This window comes from Bombina bombina, chromosome 2 (assembly GCF_027579735.1).
Source record: "Bombina bombina isolate aBomBom1 chromosome 2, aBomBom1.pri, whole genome shotgun sequence".
In the NCBI taxonomy this organism is placed as follows: domain Eukaryota; kingdom Metazoa; phylum Chordata; class Amphibia; order Anura; family Bombinatoridae; genus Bombina; species Bombina bombina.
Window position 1 is genome coordinate 1,063,671,822 of NC_069500.1, and position 22,060 is coordinate 1,063,693,881.

Consider the following 22,060-nt stretch of genomic DNA (forward strand, 5'->3'; position numbering starts at 1 on the left):
TAGAATCTTCCAGGACTTCTTCTGCAACCAAGCCTTGGTGGAATATGAGGCATGCTTGGGATCATTGTCCTTTTAGAAAGGTCCAATGACGCCCCAAGCTTCAGCCTCCTCACAGATGGCATGACGTTTTCTCCTAAGATTTCCTGATACTTCAATGAATCCATCTTGCTTTCCACAAGCTGCAGGTTTCCAGTACCAAAGGAGGCAAAGCAGCCTCAGCGCATCACTGAGACACCACCTTGATTAACTGTAGGCAGAGTGTTCTTTTCAGTGCATGCTTCATTCTTCTTACTCCAGACATACAGTTGATCTTTTAGGCTGAAAAGTCCCAGTTTTGTTTCATCGCTTCACAGAACAGAATCCCAAAACCTCTGTGGTTTATTTATATGATTTTGAGCATATTGGAGCCAACTTTTCTTGTGCTTTTGGGTCAGTAGTGGTGTACGTTTTGGAGTTCTGGCATGGAAACCTTCTGCGTTTAGTACACGCCTTACTGTGCAAACTGAAACCTCAGTGCCTGTTGCCACCAAGTCTTGCTGTAGATCTTTTGCAGTCACTCAATGGTTTTTCTCAACCTGCCTTCTAAGAAATCTGGTTGCAGCTGTTGATAGCTTCCTTTTTCTGCAAACTATGCTTCCAACGGTGTCTCTAGGAACATTCAGGGTCTTCGCTATCTTTTTGTAACCTGTTCCTTGTTAGTGAAGGGCGATGTTCTCTTCTCTTTACTTTTTGAACCATATTTCTAACATGCAGTCAAACGTGACACTCAACAAACCCTAGCCAGTTAAGGTATTTCATGTGTTCTAGCTGAAGCACCCCTGGTGCAGCTAATGAAACCCTTGATTAGTTGCATCAGGTGTGCATGAGACAACATTTGTTTTGCATATTTGTGTTGTTCTGAGGAATTCTATTCAGGGGGTTGAATAATTTTGAGCCTGCAGAATTCATTAAAAGTTGCATTTCCAGGGGGGCGTGTCTTGATCGTGGCCATGATCAGCAGCAAATTTGTGGAGCTCCTTATGTAATTTTGACAATCTGCAGTATATCTTCCCTTAACCTTAACATCCTGCTTTGAAACTTGTTAAGCCAACAAAGGAGAAGACATGAAGCTGTAGGATGCCTTCATTTTTATGATTATACATATTGGGCCCAATCTGTTAGGGCCTTGAATACAGGCCGCGACATCATCTCATGATATTAACCCCCTCGGATACCCATATGATCTGAGTAGAGCAGTATTCATCTGCTATAACCTTCTACATACGCAGGCGCGTCATATAAGGATACTGACATGGAGGATTTTCATACTATACTAAGTGCTGAGCTAGAGGCTTTGGAGCAACTTCGATGGACGCACATGAGGATTTTCCAAGAGGCTATAGACACGAGGAGGCCTGTTCAGTCCACAGACACACGACCAGAGACGGCGCAGCAGACAGTTTTACATAGATTTAACCTAACGAAATAAAGAACAGCTTAAACGAATCCTACCTGAGATGTACGACATGGAGTGTGTGGCGCTGCCCTCGGCTTCCCTGGAGGGGGATGCGGTTGGCCCCCACGGGGGTAAAGGGGGTTTTGCAGTAAAACAAGAAGTAGGAGCCTTTGATCCCATTGGGCACCTTGTCAAAGTCTGGACTATGGTCCTCAGCATGCAGCGCAGTGGATGCAGCGAGGGATCGTTGACAACAGAACTGCTGCGGACTCGATCGACCATGCCTCTTATATGGGACTATACACCATGCTGGTTTGTTCTCCAGATCCCTTACAACTTACCTCACAGACGCTGCATAAGAGTTGGAGTGGGGTGATGCTGGACGTTTGGTAGCAGAAGCCTTAGTCCCCTGAATCAGGTTTCTATAAATCTGTGGTTACTGAACTCGGTAATGAGATTTATACAGTTCGATATGTGGGTCCTAAATACACTTGCTATTGTAATTCACATCACCCTTTGACTTTTTATTTTATTTTATGTACATCCTCAGGTTGTTTACTATTAATATTTAGCAAATACTGTGCAGATTTATAACTGTGTCTGAGATTACCTTTAATGGTGTCTACAACGCTCCCTAGCTGTTAGGTCATGTATTCATCTCTGTAGCTGTGGTCACTGAGTCAAACTGTATTTTTTAGTTTTTATGTATAGATATCCTGCTTCGCTATGATCTTAGAGAGATATTGCATATAGTTGAGTTATACTAGGTAATAACAGAAGCCTTCACTACCATATTATGTGCCAAATGATAAACATACCTAACAATGTATTGGGGGCCTGTAGCACAGTAAGCTCCAGAATATTTAGAAAGGTACATAGGGGTAACATAATTTAGAACTACCTAACATAAGGTCTTACTTTTTGGATGCAGTTACTCTCTCTTGTGCCGCCCCAAATAACTTTTTGGTTCTCATCCGAGGTACGCCTTCAGGTTTTCATACTACTCTAGATTTGACTGCAGGCTGTGGTACTCCTATCATGACGGTCCTGTTTATATATATGCATTGGCCTCATCATAGTTAAATATGTATATAGTCTTTTTCTAGTCTACTTGGTATCTATTTTATTTGTATTTTTCCAATAATAAGTGTTCACTGATACCAACTGCATCTATAAGTGTCTAAGTATAAATATTTTGCCTAGCTAAGGATTAAAAGATATAAAATTTGAGACAGAGGTATACTAAGTTCCAGCAGGAGCCCTTTTAATCCTTTTTTATCTCATTTTATTCCATTTACTGCCAAATACAGAATTCACCTGAAGAAGTGCAGGTGTCTGAGTGCACAGCAAACTACTATTTCAAGATATGGTTGCTATACATAATGTTTCTATTGTAATAATTTTGAGATGTTCTTGTGTATGTATGACAGGTCCTTTGACTTACCATCATATTGTCATAATCCACTGGATATAACTCCCCTCTATTACAAATATGCTCTTTGTCTCGGTTATCATAATTTGTAGACAGATACCACACTATAAGGTGTCCTTCTTTATAAGGGAGAAAAGTTTATTTTAATGTTCACTTTAATGTTTATAGAAAATGAGGTATCATAGTTTGTCATGTATATTACATTATGCTTTGGCAATGGAGTTAATATAGCCTACTTTATTAGCCAATTTTAGTATGTAATTTTTTCAAAGTCACTAAGCAGATGAGTACATGTGAAATATGTGAATTCTTACCCCAATCTGGGCCTGTTGTGGCATGTTGGTACGTTTTATGCCTATACTTTAAAAAATATGTATTTGTTGGTGGCAATTTTTATACATGATGTTATGTAACTAATGTTATATCACGCAATACCTCAATAAAAATCTTTGATTAAAAATAAAAGTTGCATTTTCAGTTGAATTTAGGGAAATCACTTGAAGAATTCGTTGTGTTGAGCTATTTCAATTGCTTTTGTGTGATTTGATAGTCTGTAAATTTTGATAATAAACTTGATTTGCAATGGGGGGGGGGATTGAATAATTTTGATTACAACTGTAAGTACAGATATATATATATATATATATATATAGGAATATCTATTTAAAAATATTTAGAACATATTATCTTATGTGAAGAACATTGGAATATGAAATATTTACAGTAAATACACAATATAATACTTTATTAAACATGAATATTGCATAAATATTTTCATGTTTTCATCTACTTGACTGAAGTAATTGTATAAAACAGTGAAGTGGAGCGCTGGACTCAACCCACATCGCCAACCTCTTATACTACCTCCTTCCTAGGTAGTTCTGGTTTCAAAAGGATTTTTTATTATTGGAGTGTAGGTGGCGCTAGAAGTACACCGAGTTACCCAAGCAATGGGTTAATAAACTAATTGTCTAAGTCTATTTTATTCAGCCTCCAACGATTGGTTTCCAAAATTGTGTTAGTCAAGCTAATACCGTTTAGTGAACTGGGTAGTAATAATGAGAAATGAAAGTCTAAAACTATTTACTAAAATTTCATATCAAATTTATTCAATGGTTCAAAACTTAAAAATCAACATACTCAGTCATACATGTGGCCCACGCTATTCAATCAAATCACCTTACAGAATCACAATGAAAATATCAAACTCTGTTAAAATAATGAAAAATGCAACAGCTTTAGATCAGTTTGCGTATATGAATAATTAAGGCAATAAAAGTGTTGAGGCAATCTGGCTTAGGTTATATTTGCCTTTAAAGTCTCTTGTGTTAAATTCTGATATAAGATTATGTTTAGTCCATAAATATATTCCTTATAGCAGTCAGAATCAGGTAAACCTTATCTCAAGTGGGTTAGGGCAAAACCCGGTGGACTAAACATCATGTTAGATGATGTTATTATGAGTGTAACTGTACTTTGTAATGTATTTTTAATATGTTTTGTAAAACTTTTTCTCTATGCGCGTTAACTTCAATTGCGCTCAAGCGATCGCGTTTACTTTCAACTTGCAAATACAAGCACTACATCCGACACCCGCAAACAGCCGCGATAAACCTGATATCACTTACCACTCGTTATCTGGTCCTGTATTGGTGATTTTACCAATATCTGCTCATACTAGATGTAATGTTTTCCAGTATGCAAATTGTGTTGTCATTTGCATTGTGATCCCTCCAAACTAGAAAAACACATATTGGGAGCTGAAAAAAGCCAATAAACATGATCTGAAAGACTAAATTTGACCCCATGCTTTTTATATGCTGCCTATGTAGGAATGCTTTTCAACAAAGTATACCAAGAAAATTGTTAGGGGTAATATGAACCTGACTGCAGCCATCTTGTTCCCCGCAGCCATCTTGTGATGATTAGCATCCATTTTGTAATAATTAGACTTTATTATAGCAGTTATTATGTAGTGAGAAATATGCTGATGTTAGTAAAATTGTATTAGTATTACTGGCCTTGTAGAAGGTTCCTGGCAAGGTGCCTGGAAGTCTGTTATCTAGGTAAGATGGCCAAACGACCTTGCTTTAGGCTGAAATATGCGCACAGATATATTTTTGCTACTGTCATAAGAAACATTCCTTTATACTCCTCTTTTTCTCATGTATTTTTGTAAGCTTCTTTTGTTCATGAAATATGGTACGAGATGACGTGGTCCTAACGTGTCATTTCCTTAACCCTGTATGTTACTATAAGAAAGGCTTGCACTGTGAAATAAACAGAATTGGCTTTCGATCATAATGCTGCGTGGTCTGAGTCATTCTAAGGGGCCCTTATCAGGTAATCTACATATGCCTCAGGTGGTACACTAGGCCCCAGGCTTTGGCCTGCACTGACACTTACCCCCTGAAGGGGACACCTAACAGTTTTGGTGTCAGAAGTGGGATTCGCAGTGCGTAAGTATGAGTGCTTTTACCATGCTTTCCTTCTGTGAATTTGAACCTAAATTTAGTCTGGTAATAGGTGTTGATAATATATGATAAAGGGTTAAAGGGGTTCCTGTGGTTGAAGCACAGGTTTGCGGAGGTTAGAGTCCTGCCGGCAGTTGTGATACCCCTCCAGACAGGTGTAGAGTCCTGTGCTGGGATACGACAGGTATTGTGAGTCCTGTCTGTGATAAGCGCGCAAGAAATATATGAATGCCAGTTGACGGGAGGATTTTTTTAAGATAAAACTCCCCCGGGCAAGGTGGCAGTGAGTGAGTGAGTCTCACGTCTGTTAAAGTTTCCCATATTCATTCCCATAATAGAGTTTTGTTAACCACCTGAAGCTCATGTTGATATCTGATGCTTGCTTTGCTTTGGTTATTTGTGTGGTGCTGCTATATAAAATGATGCTGTGCGTAGAAAATATTAAGTGGCTGTGCATGTTATTATTGTGGCTTTTATTGTGTTGAGAAATGGGAACTGTTTATAGATAAGAAGGCACAGAGAAAATTACATGTATAAGGTAAAAGAAAAGAAGAGTTAATAGTTTCTGTAAAAGACAGAAATATTTTTTTTAAAACACTGTCAGTAAGTACTGCTGTGTGATAAATAGAGGAATCTCTGTGTTTAAAAATGTAGCAGGCAAAGAAGGGGGGCCACCACTGAGCGCGCACATAGATCAGAAAAAAAAAGAGAGAAGAAACTGTTACAGCAACTCCGTTTGTGAGACTTTTTGTATTTGCAGTAAGGAAATTTAGGAAATTTTGTCTGTCGGTTCTCACTGTGGTATGCGTGTGACAGATTTGCTTTAAACCAAAAAACAGAATGTATTATTTGAAAATGATTATCCCAATCCAGGCAAAAAATGGCCATTTTGCGTGGAATCGGAAAAGAATACATTTTGGACTTGGTGACAGGTTAATCTGGTGGTCTTTAATATATATATGTCGTACGGGATGCAATAGATGTTTTTCTGCGAAAGGAAAAAAAGGGAGTGAATCTTTGGCATGCGAGATGAAATGAGCTTGTGTGTGTCTGTATCGTTGTAATAATGTTTCTTTCTGTTTCTCTGCTGGGAAATCAGACGTTTTTAGAAGATATTTGGTAATGTTATTTTATGTAACTGTATTTCAAAGTCACCAGCATGTTTTTAGTATGTGGTATTCATATGCAGTTGTAGTTTTAAGTGATAATTGTGTGGCGGCATGTAAAGATATGATATTGTTTTTGTAAGTGAAGTAACGGCTTTGAAAGTGGCTTTGAAAGTGCGATGGTGTGTGTGATTTTTTGTCACGCTCTGGTAAATATGAAACTGTTTCTGGTATGATTAATGGGTTAACGTATGTTGTATTTGTAAGGTCTGTGCACAGAGTTGGTGCACCCAATGACATATAGTTATAAGCTGTAATTGAAAGTTTATTTAAAAGTGCGTCCGTTTTTGTTGCAAGTTAATTAATCTGCAGGTCATGCTACAGTACAGAGGTGAAATTTGTGTGGTAAATCATACAAGCAGCCTAAATTATGGTTAGGATATACATATGTAATTTACGTGATGAATGGTTAGTCCTTAAAGGGACAGTCCACTGTGACAAGGTGTTGCTATTAATGTATTGTCAATGACTTGTGATACAAGCTGAATAGTATAACATATAGGAGAAATTGCATTTGCAAGTTTATTTGTATATATATGCAGTAGCTGGTCTTATGCTTTCAAAACACAGTTGATTGCAATGGGTTGCATTTTAGATAATAAGAATATCGCATTATCTTATATTTGTCTGTAAAATCAGAGCTCAGTGTTTAGACGGAGCAATAGAAAATTGTCATTTTATTATTTAAAGGACCAGTGCAATAACACTGTATTAGTAATTTGCACTAAATATATTTTAAGAGACTTTTCTTTGTATATATTTATTTTAAATCTGCCGTTTAGATCGCAGATATTTCTTTTTGCAGTATAACTTAATTCTCTCTGTAATGCAAACTGAAGTGATAAGTTGTCTACAATTTTAGTGTAGGGATCCGTGAGACTAGCGGACAGAAAAAAAAAAAAAAAAAAAACGAGGAAAAACAGGAGAGAAAATATTTAAAGGGATACAGTCAAACTGATATAACATCTGAGAATTTAAGGGAATATTTACATAAAAGACAATGAGGTTTACTGTAAGCCTAACACTAGTATATTCCACTGTGTTAGCAGTTTCAATTAAAGATTATTTTTGCGTTTGGGTAAAATGTCCCTTTAATTAGTCTGCATCCCGCTGTGAGTGCGTTCTTATGCTGCTTATGCTTGTTTAGGCTATTTCATGAACGTCAGTATGCATTTTTTATTATAAGGATCATTGGGAATAATTTTAAGGGGAAATTGTATTAGTATTCTTTTGTAGAAAGCTTATTTTTGTGTTATATACGGTTGTAATATTTGGCTGGACAACTGCAGAATGGTGAATATCAATTTATACACAATACTAAATCCAATAATTTTGTTGTGGTTAAACTAATTAGCATTTATCAAGTTTTAGTGTGAATTTTATATTTTTAAGCAGTAAACAGTGTTTCTCCTTTAAGTAGAAATGAAACTTTGAGCTTGCCTCACTATCCTTGAGAAGAATGATAACACTGTGCATGTTTTGCTTTTCTTTAAAAAAAAAAAAAAAAAAAAAAAAAAGTTTCTCTGTTTGGCTTTGTTGCAGAGAGAACAATTTGCACTTTACATTTAAAGCGGCAGTACTGGTGTTCTATGTTATGAAAAATGATAAATATAAATTGCTCACTACAAAGGAACCAGTATTTATGTTATATTCTGTCACAGAATATTTCTTAAAAATGATAATTTTATTTCTGTGGCTGTCAAACTGTATATCACAGATATAACTCTTTGTTATTTAAAATAACCCCCACTGCGTTCAATGAATAAATGAAATATTATTTAATGAAGTGATTTCAGTGACACTTTAAAATATATATAGTTATTTGGTTATTAACTAGTCTACCACTATTATTGCAATGACTTTGATTGCTGCTTAACAGCTAAGCCGTGGTCTATAAGGTGTCTACAAATAAACACCCCGAATTAAGGCAATAGGGGTCAGCAAACAAATGATGCACATTTTATCTGATTCTACTGCATTTATATAACTTGCTAATTTATCTGATCACAGTTTTAATTTTATTTATATGGCTTACGTGTATTTTGTCTCTTGGGGTTGTAATGAGATTTATACAGCCTGTGATAAGAGGCAGTCCTCAAAGGTTTAAAAAATTAGCATATGAGCCTACCTATGTTTGGTTTAATCTAGGAAGGTTGGTGAAAATTAAAAGTCCTATCTGAATAATGAATTTTCATTTATCCTAGAATGTCCCTTTAACAGTGGCTACTGTGGTTATCTGATCTTTCCCAAATAAGCGCAATTTTATTTGTGCAATCTGCAGCTTAAGTTTTTTTGGCATCTGCTGTGATTGTACATAGTGGATGTTTTTAATTGTTTATAGTGTTCTGAGAGTGTTGCATTCCAGTGAATGTCAGAATATGTGGTGCATTCTAAGTTAATTGTGGTTGTTTGAAATTTGTGTCTGCAGCTAATGTTTTGTTTTGTGAAAGACAAGAACGATTGGTTTTCACTGTTTGTTATGTTTTTCTCTTTTGTGAATACGTGTGGAAGCGTGCTGTATGGACAGCATATTGAAGTGTGAAGTGTATGTCATTTTGCTTGCTATTGAGCAGTGTCTCTGCATGAGTGGAGTGCATGCTTTGCGTTTAGTTTCTTGTTATCTTGTGTTTGCGTGTCACATGAGATGTTTCACGCAAACATGGGGGAAGTATTGATGAGTATTGATGAATATCGCTATGTAATGGGGGTGATTGCTTTTAGGAGGTGAACCTAAAACGTTTTGAATCTCCTTGTACAATGTTATTGTCTAACCACCAGCTGTGCCCTAAAATTTCCTTGTCTTACCCCTATGCAGGATGCACTACGTCCCTAGGATTGTCTAGAACTTTCCTTCATTGGGAATCTGGCCACGGAAAAGCATCTACCTTGCTGGCCACCCCGGTCGTAGCCTGTACACCCACACCCCACTCTTTTTTTTCCCTCCCTGGTGGATTAGATCTTTTTATTGTCTTTCTGTGTTGTATCTTGCTCTCATATTTCAGAGGCCTAAAATGTTTTATTTTTCTATTTGGTTCTTAACACTATATTTGTATTTGCAGGATGAGATCATGAAGCTGTCTTCAGAGATTGAAACACACTAACTGAATTATTTTTGAGTTTCCATATTTAGGTGAAATCTGTACAGGCAAAATTCCATAAGTGCACTCTTCAAAAGATTAAAGATTGAAAGCAAGTAAACCTTTAAAGAAAGAAAAGATGAAGATGAGAGACCTTTTGTCAAGCTTTTACCAATATCTGCTCATACTAGATGTAATGTTTTCCAGTATGCAAATTGTGTTGTCATTTGCATTGTGATCCCTCCAAACTAGAAAAACACATATTGGGAGCTGAAAAAAGCCAATAAACATGATCTGAAAGACTAAATTTGACCCCATGCTTTTTATATGCTGCCTATGTAGGAATGCTTTTCAACAAAGTATACCAAGAAAATAAAGTAAATTTGATAATAGATTCAAATTGAGAAAATCTTTTAACATTGCAAGTTTTATCTGAACCATGAACCATTCATGTTGATTTTCCTGTCAATTTACAGTCACTTAATTTAACTACCAAAACCACCAACTAGAGCAATAACATAATGATAATCTACATTTATACATCATAAATAATCAAAAACAGATGATAAAATATCTAATATAATTAAAGTATATTAATAAAAATAAAGTATCTAAATGATATTTACAACAATTCACGTGAACTAATGCTGCATGTCATTGGAATGATACATTTAGTATCAGTTATTATTTGGAACATGCTACTTAGAATACATTGATTGTAACTCTTTTTTTAAAAAGTGGATATCCTAGAGGTATATGACTGCACCTCCCTGACAAGGCCTACACAATTTATTCTGAAGAGCGAATTGCTGACACTGTGTACTATTTGTGTAGAGAAAACCCAAATAAAGGACATGTAAAAGAATCCCTCTATGAGGGGCTGCCTCTCACTATATACTTATATACACTACTATCTTAGTAAAAAAGGGGGAAAGAAAAGTGAAGGGGAATGGGAGTTATAGGCGCACAATTTTTAACTCTATTACTCAGTATAAAACTAAAGTTTATTGTTTATGTTAAAAAACATATATCGTTGGCCTTATATCTGGCTATCCAGACTGAGTGGAATTTATCTATATATGTTTTTTAACATAAACAATAAACTTTAGTTTTATACTGACTAATCGAGTTAAAGATTGTGCGCCTATAACTCCCATTCCCCATCACTTTTCTTTCCTCCTTTTTTTCTAAGATAGTATTATACATAAGGTCTACACAATGACACTGTCAGACCTAGACCACTCCTGTCCTCTGTCTCCCTGTGGGAAGTTGCAGGATCCCAGCAGCAACACTTAATCTTGCACAAAGACAAAGAACAGGTATAGGGCAACAGTCAAGGTGGGATAAGTGCATCTCTTCCCTAACTTCCTTCCCAATTATTGAACAATTGGACATAAGCATTGGTTGCATGCAGGTAGGCAGGCTTAGTATGGTCAGCGGCAAGGCTATTAGGGTGATAAGCTAATCAGTAATGTTACTCTGAATGTATGTTTTAACTTTTTATAAAGTAATGGACACTTTCATGTTAATATATAGGTTTCCCTTATCTAATCACTTGTCCTGAGGGCAATTAGGGGCAGATAATAATAGGGAACATTAAAGGGGGGTAGTTATCAAGCCGTCAACCTCAAATACGCTGCGTATTCCGCAGCGTATTTGTGGCGAGGCTGATACGCCTTAGTTATCAAAGGCTCGAGACCGGCAAAAGTAGAATTTTGTGACGTAAGCTTCGATCCGCCGGACTCAGTCCGACACAGATCGATTCTTACGTCACTCCAGATGTTCCGCACACAAGTGCGGCACATTCTCACTACTTTTGCTAGCTATCAAAAAACTAGCAGGTACGCTCGGCACTTTTACGGCCCAGCGTACCTGGTTTTCAAAGCGCCAGCCTGGAGGCGGCGGATCCCATAGGAATCAATGGGAGTCTGACCATAGCGAAAGTACAAGTTCGCTGCTGACAGACATCCCATTGATTTCTATGGGAGCTGTCTACACCTAACACCCTAACATGTACCCCGAGTCTAAACACCACTAATCTGACCCCCCCTACACCGCCGCAAATAAATAAAGTTATTACCCCCTAAACCGCCGCTCCCGGAGCCCACCGCAAGCTACTCTATACATATTAACCCCTAAACCGCCGCTCCCGGAGCCCACCGCAACTATAATAAATGTATTAACCCCTAACCCGCCGCTCCCTGAACCCGCCGCAACCTATATTAAATGTATTAACCCCTATCCTGCCCCCCCTACACCGTCGCCACCTATAATACATTTATTAACCCCTAATCTGCCCCCCCTACACCGTCGCCACCTATAATAAATTTATTAACCCCTATCCTGCCCCCCACTACGCCGCCGCCACTGTAATAAAATGATTAACCCCTAAACCTAACCCTAACCCTAACGCCCCCTAACTTAAATATTAATTAAATAAATCTAAATAAATTAACTCTTATTAACTAAATGAATCCTATTTAAAACTAAATACTTACCTTTAAAATAAACCCTAATATAGCTACAATATAAATAATAATTATATTCTAGCTATCTTAGGATTTATTTTTATTTTACAGGTACCTTTCAATTTACTTTAACCATGTACAATAACTATTAAATAGTTATTAACTATTTAATAGCTTACCTAGCTAAAATAAAGAGAAATGTACCTGTGAAATAAATCCTAACCTAAGTTACAATTACACCTAACACTACACTATACTTTAATAAATTATTCCTATTTAAAAATAAATACTTACCTGTAAAATAAACCCTAAGATAGCTACAATGTAATTAATAATTATATTATAGCTATCTTAGGATTTATATTTATTTTACAGGTAACTTTGTATTTATTTTAGCTAGTTAGAATAGTTATTAAATAGTTATTAACTATTTAATAACTACCTAGCTAAAAGAAATACAAAATTACCTGTAAAATAAATCCTAACTTAAGTTACAATTAAACCTAATACTACACTATAATTAAATTAACTAAATAAACTACCTACAAAGAACTACAATGAAATACAATTACATAAACTAACTAAAGTACAAAAAATAAAAAATTAAGTTACAAACATGTTAAAAATATTACAACAATTTTAAGCTACTTACACCTAATCTAAGCCCCCTAATAAAATAACAAACCCCCCCAAAATAAAAAAAATCCCTACCCTATTCTAAATTACATAAATTTCAAAGCTCTTTTACCTTACCAGCCCTTAAAAGGGCCATTTGTGGGGGCATGCCCCAAAAAGTTCAGCTCTTTTGCCTGTAAAATAAAAATACAACCCCCCCCCCCAACATTAAAACCCACCACCCACATACCCCTAATCTAACCCAAACCCCCCTTACAAAAACCTAACACTAATCCCCTGAAGATCATCCTACCTTGAGTCGTCTTCACTCAGCCGAGCCACCGATGGAACTGAAGAGGACATCCGGAGCGGAAGAAGTTAATCCTCCAAGCGGCGCTGAAGAAATCTTCCATCCGATGAAGTCATCATCCAGGCGGCGCTGAAGAAGTCTTCGATCCGGCCGATGTCATCTTCAAAGAGGGTTAGACTTAGGTTTAGGGGTTAATCATTTTATTACAGTGGCGGCGGCGTAGTGGGGGGCAGGATAGGGGTTAATAAATTTATTATAGGTTGCGGCGGGTTCATGGAGCGGCGGTTTAGGGGTTAATACATTTATAAGAGTTGCGGCAGGGTCTAGGAGCGGCGGTTTAGGGGTTAATACATTTATAAGAGTTGCGGCGGTGTCTAGGAGCGGAGGTTTAGGGGGTAGTAACTTTATTTAGTTGCGGGAGGTTCTGGGGGCGCCGGTATAGGGGGTAGAACAGTGCAGTTTAGTGTGGGTGCTTAGTGACAGGCTAGCAATAAAGCTGGGAAAAAGCCGAAGGGCAGCGAGATCGGATGAGTGATAACTGTCACAGTCCGCTGCTCATCGCCCCGCTTTATTTGATAACTTAGGCGTATTTTTTCAGGTCCGCGGCGGCGAAGGTAGGCGAGCTTAGGCGGACGTATTGGGCCGGCGAAGCCAGAAAAGTAGACGGCTTGATAACTAGCCCCCAAAGTGTGCAAAAACCCTGTGAGATAGTTTTAGTTCATTTATAATTGTTACATATTGGCCTCAACAGGTGATAAAAGATAAGAAGAAAAGACAAGAAGAAACAAATTATAGAATAATGCCCATCAGGGGCGGAACTACAGGGGGTGCAGAGTTCGCAACTGCGACTGGGCCCCTGAGGGTGGGGGCCTAACTTCAAAAAATAAAATAATTTTTTTTTCTTCAATAAAAAACGTTGACCTGCCACTGCCTGCACTGATATCATGTGAGTGTGACATGATGCTTCACTAGTGACTCTGACTACAGGGGTTAATGTTTCTGTTTTACCCATTGGTGTTTATGTATGTGTGTGTATGTATGTATGTGACTCTGTGTGTATTTATGCATGTATGTGTGTGTGTGTGTGTATGTTTGTGGAACCAGAAAATTACAGACCTTGTTACTAAAGCATGGGGGGGGGTGCGGGAGGTAAACAGTGTCAATATACAGTACCACTATATACATTACAGGGGTGCTGGACCATGTCACAGACTACTGTGGTCACTTTATAAAGTACTGGTGCGGGTAGGGTCAGGCCAGCCATCTCACCGGCAGATTACAGACTGTGTCACTAACTCACTATATACAGTACTGGTGGGTTAAACAGTGTCACTATATACAACCCCCCCAAAAAAAACAAAACTAACACTAAAGCCCCAAATAGGTACTCACAGTTTCAGAAATTATTTCACCACCATGCCATTTTTGGAATCCACCTGGATGCAGCGAAGGGTGAATTATTTTGGCTGCGTGCGCAGTCAACAATCTGTTGGCTGCCTCGCGCTGCCAACATTCTTTTGAGGATGTGTGCGCAACAGGCGACACCGACGGACACGTTACAAACGCGATTATAGTATAGACAATTAGGAAGCCCACAATTTTACACAGGAAAAGAGGACAAAAAACTAATAAGTGACTAGTATAATGCAAAGGTTTTTTCCCTAATGGTTTATTTAAAGGGACACAAAGAAACTGATTTAAAAAGCAATGCAGTGAAATAATTGAGGTTGATCCTTTTAAAATTATGTCTAGTAAAATATAGGATTTTTTTTTATCTTCTTAGAGCTTTAAAGGGACAGTCTACAATATAATTGTTATTGTTTTAAAATATAGATAATCCCTTTATTACCCATTCCCCAGATTTGCATAACCAACACAGTTATATTAATATACTTTTTACCTCTGTGATTACCTTGTATCTAAGCATTTTCTGACAGCCCCCTGATCACATGACTGTGACTATTTAAAATCTATTGAGTTGCATTTAGTATTGGGTTGAGCTAACTCTTAAATAACTCCCCCGGGCGTGAACACATTGTTATCTATATGGCCCACATGAACTAGCAGTCCCCTGTTGTCAAAAGCAAACACAAAAGCATGTGATTAAGATGCTGTCAATAGAGCCTTTGAAACAGGCAGAAATTTTGAGGTTTAAATGTTATATAAAGTATATGAATCTAACAATGTTGGTTGTGCAAAGCTGGGGAATGGGTAGTAAAGGCGTTATCTATCTTTTTAAACAATAACAATTTTTGCATAGACTGACCCTTTACTTTGGGGTATTTACATATTAGGACTACAAATTCAAAATGTTTAGTGTCCCTTTAAAATATTCTTTCCAGCTCTGAGTGCAGTGGGAGTGCCTGTAGATAAAGGCGTGTCTTATGCTACAGACTAGAGCAGATTACTTCTCTTCCATATACACAGTCACACAATCTCCGGTTGACATGGCTGATGACATTGTTTTAGTTGCTGCTGTCTCCCTTCTCTCTGCTTGTCAGAATGGTAAGACTAACATTTTTTTAAACTGTGTTATAACAATTGACGCTATGTATAATCTGTTGCAGGATGGATATTTTCTGCACCCTTACATAAGAGCTATGTCTGTGTTACACTTCATAAAATACCTTACTAACCTTGAGTATTGACGGCATTGTGGATAATGCAAGTTTATACTACAATGTGACTGTATGTACAACCACAATAGTTCTGCTTAAATCAACAGATTCTACCATAATATTTCTGCCAGTCTAAAATAATGTGCAGAGAGCAGGACAACAAAGGCAGTGCTGGGAGTGTTGTGTGCACTGTACACCAGGGGCTGTAGTCTCTTTGGAAGTAGTTTTGTTGTCCTGCAATTTAGAATGTTTTAATCCCTGAAATGTTATATTGATGAATTAGATTGCAAACCAGTGCAGCAAGCTGATCCATATAATACATAACAATGTGTTCTCTTACGTGTACTGAATGTGTTTTCACTGGAACACCTTTACTATGTTATAGTGCTGAGAGGTAATTATACATAGAATTATACATTTCTATCTGAGACCAGCTGAACTGCAACACACACTAATGTAAGACTTCCAGTACTGGGTATAAGCTTTATGTAACATTTTCACTAACACTCACCTAGATTACATGTTTTGCGTTCGTGTTTTAACGCTAAAAAAAATGGTAATTTCAGCGTTAAAACAGCAATGCAGCCATTACGAGTCTTGTCGGTATAGCTGTACCGCAGCCTTTTAGCCTGTAATGCAACGTCAGTCCTGCCTCGTAAAAATGACATTTTTTCAAAGGACTTCCATAGCGCTGCCATTGCGAGTTTTGCGGTGAGGCTAAAAAGCTTGCAGCCTATGCCGACAAGATCTGTTTCGCAATCTAAAAGCAGTAGTTATGAGTTTTACGCTACAAAACTGTTACATAAAACTCATAACTAAAATGTTACAAAGTACACTAACACCCATAAACTACCTATTAACCCCTAAACCGAGGCCTAAACCTCCAGCATTGCAAATACTATATTAAGGTTATTAACCCCTAATCTGACGCTCCCGACATCGCTGCCACTAATAACATGTATTAATCCCTATTCCGCACCACTATAATAAAGTTATTAACCCCTAAACCGCCACCCTCCTACATCGCAAACACTATTGAAAGATTACAATCAAAAGGATGGTAGTCACAGCACAACTATAAAGATCAAATACTATAATTGTAGTTATAAAAATATATATATATGTCTAAGGGTGCAAGAGTCTAGTACCACCACAAAGTACTAGAATAAATATATTAATGTATGACTCAGCACACCTATTTAGAAAACAAGGCTCAATTTTATTTGTTATGCCTAAATAAACAAGTATATCAAAACCCAAAATTCATGTCCACCCAAACATTCATCAGTCATACATATAAAATAAATATGATTCTACCCCAGGCATCCCTAGGGGAATCAAACATATGCTGTCATATTATGGAGAAAAATTTCTTTGTTAAACGTAGAACAATTCAACAAGATATACTACGAATAGTCCCCCAACAAGGGATATGAACAGACAAAGTCCACGTCCAATAAACACATCTGTTGCGTTAGACGTATCAAAAGTCACTTCAGATACAGTTTTGCAAGAACTTGGCTGAAATGCTGTCAGTGTAATTGAACTGTGCACCACTTCTCTTTTAACTTTTCAATTGATTTGTCACTTTGTATTCTTTTTGTTAATCGATGAAGTTATACTGTAACACATTCTCACCGACATACATATGGCTCCTTGAGTGTAAACAGCATACATTTATTTTATTATGTGCAGCTGATAATGTAATTCATTAGTATGCCAATGTGTTAGTAAAGCGAAGCGCTTAATTTCTCAGCATGTGTATTAATTACAAGACATCATGTTTGCATTCCCATTAATGTCTTGATTCAAGCTCTATGCATATATTCATCCCACTTTTAATCCACTATTGCGGCAGGGTAGAGTTAAGCCAGAATATAGCAGTTTTAGAGAGAGCAGCGTTCATGCAAAACCAAGCATATGTATTGACATTTGTTAAAATTTCCAAAACATACGGCAATGTACATTTAAACAGCAATAGGAGTGTCCCGCTGTGTGTAATAGTGAATGTCACTTTGTTTCAGATGCCAGTATGTTAGTGCGATGTAGCCACTTGTTAACATGCATGTTAGTGTATAATATAATATTTGCGATTCCGTTCCACTCCCCCAGTCAAGTACGTCACTCCCAGCTTTAATCCAATTTCGCGGAAGGGAGATAGCATGCCCAGAATACCATCCGTTGTTGAGGTGTGGTAACTGCCAGCCTTCGCTTAGTACAATAACCTCAAGTGTCTTTGTATCGGAAGTGTTATAGGTCAAAAGATGAACAGCACAGCAAACAAACTCCGACGCGTGTTTCGGGACTCCGCTCTTTTTCAAGGAGTATATCCTAATCTGCCGTCCGCCCACATCGCCCCCACTATACTAGTTATTAAGTCCTACACCGCCGCCACTATAATAAACCTATTAACCCCTAAACCGCAAGCCCCCCCCACAACGAAATATACTAAACTAAACTATTAACCCCTAAACCGAAAGCCCCCACATCGCAATAAACTAATTTAAACTAGTAACCTCTAAACCTAACACCCCCTAACTTTAGATTAAAATTACTATTTCCTTATCTTAAATTAAATTAAAACATACCTGTCAAATTAAAAAAACTAAGTTTAAACTAACAATTAAAATAATATAAGTATTACACTAAAATTTAACTAACTACCAATAAAATTAAACTAAAATACACATTAAAAAAATCCTAACACTACTCTAAAAATTACAATCTATCTAATTACAAAAAATAAAAAATACTAAATTGCGAAAAATAAAAAACGAAATGATCCAAAATAAATAAGAATTACACCTAATCTAATAGCCCTATCAAAATAAAAAAGCCCACCCAAAATAAAATAAAAACCTAGCCTACAATAAACTACCAATAGCCCTTAAAAGGGTCTTTTGTAGGGCATTGCCCTAAGTTAAACAGCTCTTTTACCTGTAAAAAAAATACAAAGACCTCCCAACAGTAAAACCCACCACCCAACCAACCCCAAAATAAAAAAACTCTAACAAAAACCTAAGCTACCCATTGCTCTGAAAAGGGCATTTGTATGGGCATTGCCCTTAAAAGGGCATTTAGCTCTTTTGTTTTGCCCTGAAAAGGGCATTTAGCTCTTTTACGAAAAGCCCAAACCCTAAACTAAAAAAAAAACACCCTAAGAAACCCTTGAAAAAACCTCTCTCTAACCCCCCAAGATCCACTTACAGTTTTCGAAGTCTCGCTTGAACGATCTTCATCCAGGCGGCAAAAAGTCTTCATTCAAACGGCCTCTTTTATCTTCATCCAGGGGGCGAGAAGTCTTCATCCAGATGGCCGCTTCTATCTTCATCCAGGTGGCATCTTCTATCTTCATCCTGGCAGCGCGGAGCGGGTCCATCCTGAAGACATCCGGCATGGAGCATCCTCTTCATACGGTCCCTGCCGTACACTGAATCTTCAATGCAAGGTACGCTATTCAAAATGGCGTCCCTTGCATTCCTATTGGCTGATTTGATTTTGGAAATTCAAATCAGCCAATAGGATGAGAGCTAGTTAAAACCTATTGACTGTTCAAAACAGCCAACAGGATGAGAGCTTCTGAAATTATATTGGCTTTTCAAATCAGCCAATAGAATTTTATTAGCTCTCATCCTATTGGCTGATTTGAATTTCCAAAATCAAATCAGCCAATAGGAATGCAAGGGACGCCATCTTGAATCACGTACCTTGCATTGAAGATTCAGTGTATGGCAGCGACCGTATGAAGAGGATGCTCCGTGCCGGATGTCTTCAGGATGGACCTGCTCCGTGCCGCCGGAATGAATATAGAAGATGCCGCCTGGATGAAGATAGAAGAGGCTGTCTGGATGAAAACTTCTCGCCGCCTGGATAAAGACTTCTCGCCGCCTGGATGAAGATAGAAGAGGCCGCTTGGATGAGGACTTCTCACCGCCTGGATGAGGACTTTGCCGCCTGGATGAACTTCTTTCAAGCTGGACTTCAAAAACTGTAAGTGGATCTTTGGGGGTTAGTGATAGGCTTTTTTTGGGTGTTTTTTTTTTTTTAGTTTAAGGTTTGGGCTTTTCTTAAAAGAGCTAAATGCCCTTTTCAGGGCAAAGCAAAAGAGCTAAATGCCCTTTTAAGGGCAATGCCCATACAAATACCCTTTTCAGGGCAATGGTTAGCTTAGGTTTTTTAGATAGTTTATTTTTTTTATTTTGTGGGTGTGGGGGGTGGGGGTTTGTAATGTTAGTGGGTCTTTGTATTTTTTTTTCAGGTAAAAGAGCTGTTTAACTTAGGGCAATGCCCTACAAAAGGCCCTTTTAAGGGCAATTGGTAGTTTATTCTAGATTAGGTTTTTTATTTTGGGGTGTCTGTTTTTTTTAAATGGGTATTTAGAATAGGAATATTTTTTATGTTTGATAATTTGTTATTTTGTGTAATGTATTTTTCTCGTTTTGGGGTTGGATTTTATTTTTAGATTAGGGCTTGAGCATTTAAAGGATTTTAAGGGTAGGAAAAAGAGCTAAATGCCCTTTTAAGGGCAATGCCCATACAAATGCCCTTTTCAGGGCAATGGGTAGATTAGGTTTTACTTTATTTTTATTTTGTGGGTTTGGGGGGTGGGGGTTTGTATAATGTTAGGGGGTGTTTGTTTTGTTTTGTAGCAAAAGAGCTGTTAACTTTAGGGCAATGCCCCACAAAAGGCCATTTTAAGGGCCCACAAAAGGCCCTTTTAAGGACCCTTGGTAGTTTGTTATAGATTAGGTTTTTTTATTTTGGGGTGTTTTTTTTTTAAAGGGTATTTGAATAGGAATAATTTTTATTGTTTTGTATAATTTCGTTTGTTAATTTTTGTAATGGTAGGTTTTTTATTTTTAGTAATTTTTGTGTTTGTTATTTTATGTAATGTTAGGTTATAGTGTAAGGCAGGTTAGGTTTTATTTCACAGGTAAGATTGTATTTATTTTAACTAGGTAGTTAGTAAATAGTTAACTATTTACTAACTAGTCTACCTAGTTAAAATAAATACAAACTTACCTGTGAAATAAAAGTTAAACCTAAGCTGGCTACAATATAACTATTAGTTAGCTAGCTTAGGTTTTATTTCACAGGCAATTATTTAGTTTTAACATCCCATCTCTTCCCTCACATTTCCCTCATTCAAAACCCACATGATTCGCTTATTGTCTCTTCTCTCTAGACGTTGCAGTCATATACCGACCCCCTGGCTCCTCAGCTCAATTTCTAGATCACTTTGCTGCCTGGCTACCTTATTTCCTTTCCTCAGACACCCCTGCCCTCATTCTTGGCGACTTCAACATCCCTCTTGTCAATCCCACTGCCTCATCTGCAAAACAGCTTCTGCAACTCACTTCCTCTTTCGGTCTGTCACAATGGACTAATTCTGCCACTCACAAAGACGGTCACTCTCTTGACCTGATCTTTAGCTATTGATGCACTCTCTCAAACTTCACAAACTCCCCCTTTCCACTTTCAGACCACCATTTCCTTACTTGCAACTTATCATCCCTCCTTACAACTTTCCCTCCTTCTGCTCCTCACACCAAACTTCACAGAAGCATTATGTCATTAGATAAGCAACAGCTTGCTAATTCCCTCAAACCTCTCCTCTCATCCTTCTTCTCCTTTTCCTGCCCTGAACAATCTATCTGCCACTATAATTCCACCCTTACATCTGTCCTTGACAATCTCGCCCCTCTTACCATAGCTCGGAAATCACACACTCATCCTCAACCCTGCCATACTCCTCTGACACGATACCTAAGCAGATGTTCCCGTACTGCTGAGCGGCACTGGAGAAAATCTCTGAGTTCAGCTGATTTTCTTCATTACAAAATCATCTTGAACTCCTACTATTCTGCCCTTAATCTCCATAAGCAACACTACTTCTCTACTCTTATCTCTAATGTTTCTTCAAACCCAAAATGTCTGTTCTCCACTTTCAATACTCTCCACTTTCAATACTCTCCTCCGCCCTCCCCCACCTCATACAACTTCTCTGTCAGCTTAAGACTTTGCCAGCCACTTCAATAACAAAATCGACTCCATCAGAAATGAAATCAGCTCTCAACATAATTCCATTCTCCCCCCTCCAAATGCTCTCAATCAACCTCATCCCACATAACCTTAAATTTGGTTCATTCTCCCCTGTTACTGAGAATGAAGTTTCGGCACTTATACTGTGCTCTCACCTCACTACCTGTCCCCTTGACCCTATCCCCTCACAGCTACTCCCCTCCCTCTCTGCTACCCTTACCCCTATACTAACACACATTTTCAACCTCTCCCTCAGCACCAGTATATTTCCCTCATCGCTGAAACATTCACTGGTCACTCCTATCCTCAAAAAACCTTCCCTTGATCCTACCTTCCCATTCAACTACTGTCCTATTTCCCTCCTCCCTCTTGTCTCAAAGCTTCTCGAAAAACTAGTATATGCACGCCTATCCCATTTCCTTA

At 37.8% G+C, this 22,060-nt stretch overlaps 1 protein-coding gene across 1 annotated transcript in view; it reads left to right on the forward strand.

Moving 5' to 3' along the window:
- Nucleotides 1-15,370: 15,370 nt before the first annotated feature.
- LOC128650032 (microsomal glutathione S-transferase 2) overlaps nucleotides 15,371-22,060 on the forward strand; it is a 39,942-nt gene continuing 33,252 nt past the window's right edge. The window contains exon 1 of the mRNA XM_053703687.1: nucleotides 15,371-15,482. Coding sequence (XP_053559662.1) covers nucleotides 15,425-15,482 — 58 coding nt within the window. The 5' untranslated portion in view covers nucleotides 15,371-15,424. The remainder of the gene's footprint in view (nucleotides 15,483-22,060) is intronic.